Source organism: Pinus tabuliformis, chromosome 5_2, assembly GCF_031772625.1.
Source record: "Pinus tabuliformis cultivar Carrire ecotype Pingquan chromosome 5_2, CPIR1, whole genome shotgun sequence".
Taxonomy (NCBI): domain Eukaryota; kingdom Viridiplantae; phylum Streptophyta; class Pinopsida; order Pinales; family Pinaceae; genus Pinus; species Pinus tabuliformis.
The window spans coordinates 387,510,153-387,519,107 of record NC_142306.1 but is presented as its reverse complement, the minus strand read 5'-3'; the positions used below and the strand labels follow the sequence as shown (position 1 = coordinate 387,519,107).

Genomic DNA, 8,955 nt, shown 5'->3' with positions numbered 1-8,955 from the left:
TTCGTTTAACATTGAATTTAATATTTGGTTTATAGTTTACAATATTATAACAACAAGGGAACAATAGAGAATAACATTATAGTTGTTTACGATGATAAACTAAAATAACAATAAAGAACAATAAATTTTATAAGTTTAGCAAGATACAATTTACACTTTACAATGTGATGGAGGAGTAAACTATAAAGAATAATATTTTCATGGTTTACTATGATAAACCACAAAGAATAAAATTAACAATGATAAATGAAAATAACCATAAAAACAATAAACATTATGAAGAAATTGAATAGAGTAAATAAAAATTTACAATGGTTTTCCATTATTGCTTATTTTTTATTGAAAATAACAATAAAAATAATTAAATTTATTAGATAAAAAGTAATTATAGAAATTATTATTTTTTTTAAATAAATCGACTATAATTTATCTATAATAAATTTAATTATATTTACTCTAATTAAAATTTTAGTAAATATATAAAAATTATAAATTTTATAAATAAATCTATTAAAATAAATAATAATTTACAATAATAATTCATATTTAATAAAATTTATACTACAATAATAAATAAATAAACATAGTAACACAATTTTCCATTTACAATAATAATAATACATTTCACAATAATAATTATAATAATAATGCATTTCACAATAATAATTATAATAACAACCAGACATTTTACAATAACTATAAAGAATAACAATATCATTGTTTACAATAATAACAGAAAATAACAATAAATTTTTTCAATAATAACAATAAACTTAATTGTTATAAAATTCTTCCATGATAAAGACCATACAATTATAACTTAATATAAAAAGAGTAAACATAGTTGTATATAACATGGATATTAATAATTAACATTAATATTGTTAATCTATCAACTTTATAAAAATTAGTTACCCTAACCCGACCCGGGAACGGACCGGAGGGAACCGCAGCATGGGTAATGAATTACTATTTAATAATTTATATAAATATATAGTCTACCAATAAGTCATATATAAATATAATTTATCAATAAGTTATACATCATATTTAATAATTATTTTATTAAAAAAGAGATAGTATTTATCTAAATATAAAATTATATATCTATATATATATATATATATATATTAAAAAATTAATAAACATTGATAAGGATGAATGTTCACTACGATGAATATGATTTATCAAATAATATAGTATTATATTGATTTCTATACATATAAATATATGTCTATTAGACTATTATAATGGCAACTAACTTTATTAAAATTAATCCACCACTTTACTAATGATTTACATAAATGTGCTTTATCAATAAATCACATTCAATGGTTGTTTTATTAAGTTAGAGAGAGAGTTTTTGAATTAAATATGAAACAACAACCATATACAAAACTAGAATGATATAAATATTAATAGACATTCATAACTATAACTATACATAAGAATAACTAGAGACACTAATGTATGAACATAGTTTAGATATTAGTAAACATTGATATACAAACATTAGTAGATGCTAATAAACATTAATAAATATTAGTAGAAGTCAATATATTAATTAATAGAAATTAACAAAATTATTAATAAATGAAAATTGAAGTCGCAATGTGATTAACACAATCAATGTTGCAATGTGATGGACAACAAACAACATCACATTTTAACATCATAATCTGACAAACAACAAACAATGTCACAATGTGATGAATAAAATATGATGTTGTAATGTGATGGAAAACAAATGATGTTCCAATTGGACAAGAAATGATGTCACAATGTAATAAACAACAATTGGCATTGCAATGTGATGGACAATAATACGCTTTGCAATGTCATGAACAACAAATGACGTCGCAATGTAAAAAACAACAAACATTGCAATGTAATGAGCAGAAAATGACATCACAATGTGATAAACAACAAATGACATTGCAAATATGACAAACAACAATATATTTTGTAATACGATGAACAACAAACAAGATCGTAACTAGACCAAAAAAATGTGACAATGCAATGAATAAATATCAAATTTGTAATGTGACAAACAAAACCATAGCTAACCATGACTAACTAATTTTTGACAATGATCAAACACAGTCAACCATGGTCATCCATGGTCAATCATAGTCGACCATAGACAACACGATCAACCATGGTCAACATGGTCAAGATGGCCAACTTAGTCAACCAAGGTCAAACATGACAAAACCATATTCAATCACGGTCAACATGGTCAACATGGTCATCTATAGTTAAATGATGACAAGGTTGGTTAACCATATTCACCCATAGTCAAATATATATTCACCATAGTCAAGCATGGTTATCCATGACCAACCATGGTTGACCATGTCGAACTATACTCAACATAGACTACCATGGTCACCTATGGACAACAAAGGGAAAACATGGTCAAACCAAGGTCAACCATGATCTACATGGTTAAGCATTGCCAACCATGGTCAACAACATAATCAATCATTGTAAATCTAATCAATTATAGTCTACTATAGTTAAACAAGGACAACCATTAAGAAGAAACTTTCAGTAGAAATCACATAGGAGAATTTTTGCCGACGCGTTTCGAACCATCTAGTGTGGTTCATCATGAGGATACAATGAGGCAGATCTAGGCAAAATATTAAATAGAAAGCGATGTAGAGACCCCTGGTTCCGACAACGACTATAAAAATGACTAGTTTATAAGTATATATATATATATATATATATATATATATATATATATATATATATATATATATATATATATATATATATATATAACATTAATTATTAGTAATAGGTTAAATATTTGTCTAGAAAAAGAATCAAATAAATCAAAGTCAAACTTTAAATAAGGAGCGAGGTAAAAAAATAAAAGAAATCAAGACCCTATTATTAAATAAATGAGTCAAGACCCTATAATAACTAAAAAATTCTTATTAATTTAATGAGAAAAATGCCAAAATACCAAAATAATCATAAACATAAAAATAAAATTAAAATTATAATTAAAGAAAGACTAAGAAACAAAGTCAACTATAAAATAAGGGGCCAAGGCCCTAAAGATAATTCAAGAAATTAATAACCTAAATAAAGTCTAACAAGAAAGTAAGCTAAGAAAGATCAAGACAATAAAACTATACTTAAACAAGGTGGTAAAAACCAATCCAAAAAACTTATTAACAAAAACTTTGGGAAACAAAAAAAACAAACACATAAAAAAATTAAAAATTAAGAAGATAGGATGGGGACCCAAATTATGCTAATATTCCAACCACCATCTCTATTCAAATTATTGGATCTTTTTTCAATTTCTATGGCCTCCCTAAATTTTCAATGATGGAAATGACTAATCCTCGCAATGACTTGGGCACCCTCAATGCATATGTGATGCTTAGATTTATTAGCATGCTCCACCAAAGTAGAGGAGCGAGCCCTACCATTCTTAATTTTAGTGGCGTGCTCATGAATCCTTTGATTGATTGAGCAATTGGTCTCACCTATGTAAGGAGTCCCACAAGAGCAAGGGGTAACATAAACACCTTTCATATATTTAGGGTCCACCGGGTCTTTGACGAATCTTAGGGAACTTCAGATGGTATTTAGAAGCCTAAAGGCTGAGGGAACCTTATGTTTCATTAAGATCTTTGCAATCTTGTGAGTGGTCCCTTGGATAAAAGGGAGGTGTTTCCCAAAGTTTTCATTAATAAGTTTTTTGGATTGGTTTTTACCATCTTGTTTAAGTATAGTTTTATCGTCTTGATCTTTCTTAGCTTTGGATTTTTGTTAGAATTTATTTAGGTTATTAATTTCTTGAATTATCTGTAGGGCCTTGGCTCCTTATTTTATAGTTGACTTTGTTTCTTAGTCTTTCTTTAATTATAGTTATAATTATAATTTTATTTTTATGATTATTTTTTGATTTTGACATTTTTCTGATTAAATTAATAAGGATTTTTAAGTTATTATAGGATCCTGATTCATTTATTTAGTAATAGGGTCTTGATTTCTTTTTTTTGACCTAGCTTGTTATTTAAAGTTTGACTTTTGTTTTATTTTATTCTTAATCTATTGAAATTTAACCTATTACTAATAATTAATGTTATATATATACTACTTGTTTATTATTGACACATACACACACATAAACTAGCCATTTTTATAGCCGTTATCTGAACCAGGTGTTTCTACATTGCTTTCTATTTAAGCTTTTGCCTAGATCCGCCTCTTCATATTGTCCTGACGATGAACCACATGGTTCGAAACATGTCAACAAAAGCTCTCTTATGTGATTTCTACTGAAAGTTTCTTCTTAATTCAATATGGATCACAAAACCCTGAATTAGAAATTAAGGTCAACTATTGTCAACTACAACTTACTATATTTAAGTATACTCAACCAAGGTATGTGTAACATGGTCAAGCCATGGTCAATCATCATCAACATATTCAACCATAATCAACATAGTTAACCATTATCAACATGGCAAATTATAGTACACCATGGCCATTATTAACATGGCTAATTATAGTACACCATGGTCAACCTTTTTCTCCTACGTTGAACATGGTGAACCACTATCAACCACAATCAACTATATGCGACATGGTCAACCATACTCAATTATAAGGTATCATAAACAACTTTAGTTTAACATAAACAACCATAGTCACCCAAAGTCAAAGATCTATTAATCATACTCTACTATCAACCATTACTATATTTAAACATAATAAACCAAAATCAACCATAATCAATTATGATCTATTAATCCTCCCTAATTATGTAACAGTGATAAACCAACCATGGTTGATAAAAAATAAGGAAACATAATAATAATGATGTAATAATTTATTTTTGTTTATGATTCAACCTATACTTCACAGTTCACACATGTTTCCAAGGAATTATACTTCAAAGTTAGGGATTTGGAAGGTGCATAATTAAAACTTTGTGCACCTGAATTGTTTACTTAGCATCCATTAATAGAAACTAATAATTCAGCACGTGAGCCACCCAATTTTGGGCCCCGTGATCCTGATGAGGTCCATAGCATAACAAAAATGATTTAAACTAATGCCGTACAGTGCCACAGGCCTTTTGTTTTGGTACCATAGAATATAAAATATCAATTTATAAATAAATAAAACATATAGCCTCGATATATCAAATCCGAAGTGTCGAATCTAACAGTAACAGAGAATTTTGCTGCAATAGCAACAGTGTTCAACGAGAAGCTGAACCAGGAAAGCAGATCCACCATTGATAAAATAGCCTTCATATCTGCAAAAATAGAATAAAAACGTACCCATAAGGCCACTCAGATCAAACCAATACATTTCTAGATTTAATATCGAGAAATATACCCATAAGGCCACTCAGATCAGAGCAATACACTTCTATATTTATTTAATTTTTTGAGACTTAATTATACTAAGACTGATTCCATATAAATGAACATAAGGAATATGTATAGCATACCAAGAAATATTTAGCTCCATGCTCCAGGCCTTCCAAGGTGAATCCCCATTCATTCACTAGCACCGACTCGCCAGTGGAATGGAGTAAAAGTGCATCATCCCCGAAGAAAGCCCTGAAGTTCAGGGGCTCCTTGGGGACTTCCATTGGAATGTCATTGATGAATACAATTATTGATCGGTTAGCGTTAGTCACGGAGTCCTCCTGCACACCTCCTGCAGACCGAGCTTAATATTAGACATGAAAACAATTGTGTCACAACAAAACACAAATATATGTATATGATATGTTGGCAGCTTGAAATTAAGACATGGTAACAATACTATTCCACTAGTATCAGTGCCTATGTACCTTCATTCAAAATTCCCCTGTTTCCTGTTGTCCCTGCCCCTCCTAATGCTTGCATGTTACTGCATTGAGTATTGCTCATTTCTTGGTTCACCTGCATCTCGTAATGGTTCCCGGGCAATGAAGATACTGGCACAGTAGAAGATGAGGGGGGTTGATTTCCAACCGTTATAGGTTTAGACTGCACTGATGTTGACGTTGATGTTGTTGATGTTGATGCAGTTGAGGATGTGGTCTTTGCACCCTTGGGGCAAGGTTTAGACTTTTGTGCATCTTGGACATGTCGCTTTCGCTTTCCTCTGGCCTTTCTATTCTGGAACCAGTAGAACACATTTACATCACCAACTTGCCCGAATTCTTCTAGCTGTGCTCTGATCCTTTTTATTTCTTCTCTGGGAGGGTTTACCACGCCAGAATTGAATATAGCTTCCAGGATCTGGATCTGCTCTGGTTTTGGATGCCATCTTTTTGTTGTGGGCATGCTCGTTTCCTTCTCCCGCAAATAATTACGTGACAATGCACCTGCTGTATGGAAAAAATATTTATGAAAACTAATATCAAATCTCTATTAGGGTATATTCACCGATATTGATATCAAAACTTAATCTTTTACTGTACATGCGACTTTTAATTGAAATGGCACATCATTTTAAAACCTAAAGAACATAGTTTTTATTACGGTCAGAGAGTTAGAGTGAGGTTGGTACCTACGGCTGTAAGACAACAAAACCATATTCATATACTCAAAGCTATTACAACAATTTATATTTATAGATGCAATTGCAATATCTATAGATGCCAAGCTATTATAACAACATTTATCAACGTATTATAGAATTATATCATTAACATAAAATAATAACCATTCTCCAACTTAACGTTATCAAAGTACAGTTTGATTAATCAAACTAGCTGCGATCCCTATGTCACTACCTATACCAATCTGATGACGGAGAAAGTACTATATTCGTTTATGCAAATGTAAACATGACTGAGACAATATTATATCTATGTATTTGTGTATGCTCCTGTGTATACAAGCTTGATTTAGTTTGGACATGCAAGAGAAAAATATTGCTGACCTTCAGAATATGTTGGCCTCATGGCTGAAAAATTATAAGTTTCTGGCAATTGATTAGAGGACTTTGATTTCAGGAACATTCTGGGCCAATGTTTTTTGGAATTCATATTGTGCGAATGGAGGGACCGGGTCTGATCTGCAGGAGATATTTTGCCGTTGTTGCCTTTGACCCGGTATTGCTGCTCCTGCAATTTATAGACTCAACGAGAACAACGAAACTACACTGGGCTCTCCAAGAAGTGTGAATAGATCACTATCACATTTCTCAATTTATAAAGCACCCAGAAATGCCATGATCAAGAAAATAGTGATGAGAATAACTGAATGATTTCATCGTGCAGTTAGTTACATAAGGGCATTGAATGGTTGGTTGAACGCCAATGATTTGAAGGTCAAATGACAATATGGCCGTCTGTGACCTAGGAGTCACATAGCATTGAATGGTTGAGTGCAAATGGTTTGAAAGTCAAATGAAAATATAACCTAGGACCCAGAGGGCATGAATGGTTGAACACAAATGGTTTGAAAGTCAAATAACAATGTGGCTGTCTGTAACCTATGATCCAGATGGCATTGAATGGTTGAACACAAATTGTTTGAAAGTCAAATAACAATATGGCAGTCTATAACCGAGGCTCCAAAATACTCTCTTGCAGAGGGTGTCTATGGAATATTAACGACGCCTTTTAAAGTATAACCGCGGTTATCATTGTCACACTATATATTTTTTATATTTGGGTGCAATCTCATCATCTGTTTTTTTAATTTTCCAAAGTTGAAATTGGTGGGTTAAAAAAAAATAAGAGTATGAATTTTTGTTATTCCATTTTTATTTTTTTAAATATATTTAAGGAGAATTCATATTTTGATTTTTTTTAAATAATTAAAATTTATCGATTATTATTTTATTTTTATTTTTATTAAATTTAAATAAAATTAACAATAAAAAAATAAAAAAAATCAAATAATTAAACCTTACCAAATTTCAAACAAAATGCAAATTAAAAAAATCAAATAATTCAACTATACATATTTATACTTACAAAATCTACACCAAATCTATACTCAAAATATTGAAAAAAAAAAAAAAAACATAAAATAATTATACTACACTTTATATTTATATATGTAATACTTTTTAATGCGGTCGTCATCTTACACTCACATTCCATGGTCAAACTGCATAGACTTCAGATTATTGGCATAGTAAAAATTGCTTTAACCACTATTAAATAAATTCTATAAAATAAGTATTTTTATTTCACATCAACATATAAAGAAATAAGTATTTTTATTTCACAACAACATATATTTTTGTTTTCTTATGGAAGATGTACCATAAATTTTAATAGTGATTAATGTAAATAAAAAATTCCAAAAAGGTATCATATAATAATTAAAAATAATCTAAATATAATACTTAGAATGAGGGAAATCAATTTTTTCTTAATTACTATCTCTTTTTTTACAGAAGTTGGGCTTCTTTTTTGTTACTATTCCCAAAATGGAAAGAATATGATCTTTTTCTGGTTTTGTTTCGTATGATATTATAAAGATAATTTTATAGGAAGTTGAAGACAATCTTAGTTATTAAAGTAATATTAATAAAGTAAAGAGAGGTGTATTCAAGTTAGGTTAGTTATTTTGTATAGATTTTGTTATTTGAAATTAATGGTGAGGTTATTTATCTATTTTTTTAATTTTAGATAAAATTGTTTTAAATTTAAGATATAGAAAATGTGTTATTAGATAGTTTATTATAAATAAGTACTAGCATAATCGCATCAATAAATATGACTGATATATATATTGATAAGTCTATATCAATTATATGCAAAATCATATTATTAAATGTAATTAATATACACCCATAAACATCAATATATAATAATAATAATAATATAAAATATTATTAACATTATATTATAAATAAGCTAATAGTTATAACCATTATAATAATCATTTGAGGAGAGCCATCTCAACTAATATTTCAATCATTTTGCAAACGAATATTTTATATAAATGACATATGCAT

The 8,955-nt window shown here is 28.9% G+C and overlaps 1 protein-coding gene across 1 annotated transcript; it reads right to left on the bottom strand.

Moving 5' to 3' along the window:
• Window positions 1-5,141: 5,141 nt before the first annotated feature.
• LOC149159137 (WUSCHEL-related homeobox 11-like) lies at window positions 5,142-7,084 on the bottom strand. The gene is made up of 4 exons (XM_089434199.1): window positions 6,922-7,084; window positions 5,843-6,361; window positions 5,495-5,706; window positions 5,142-5,288 (listed from the first exon to the last, which is right to left on the bottom strand). Exons 1-4 carry the CDS (start codon window positions 7,025-7,027, stop codon window positions 5,142-5,144), a joined length of 984 nt encoding a protein of 327 aa, XP_089290325.1. The 5' UTR covers window positions 7,028-7,084.
• Between the last annotated feature and the right edge of the window lie 1,871 nt (window positions 7,085-8,955).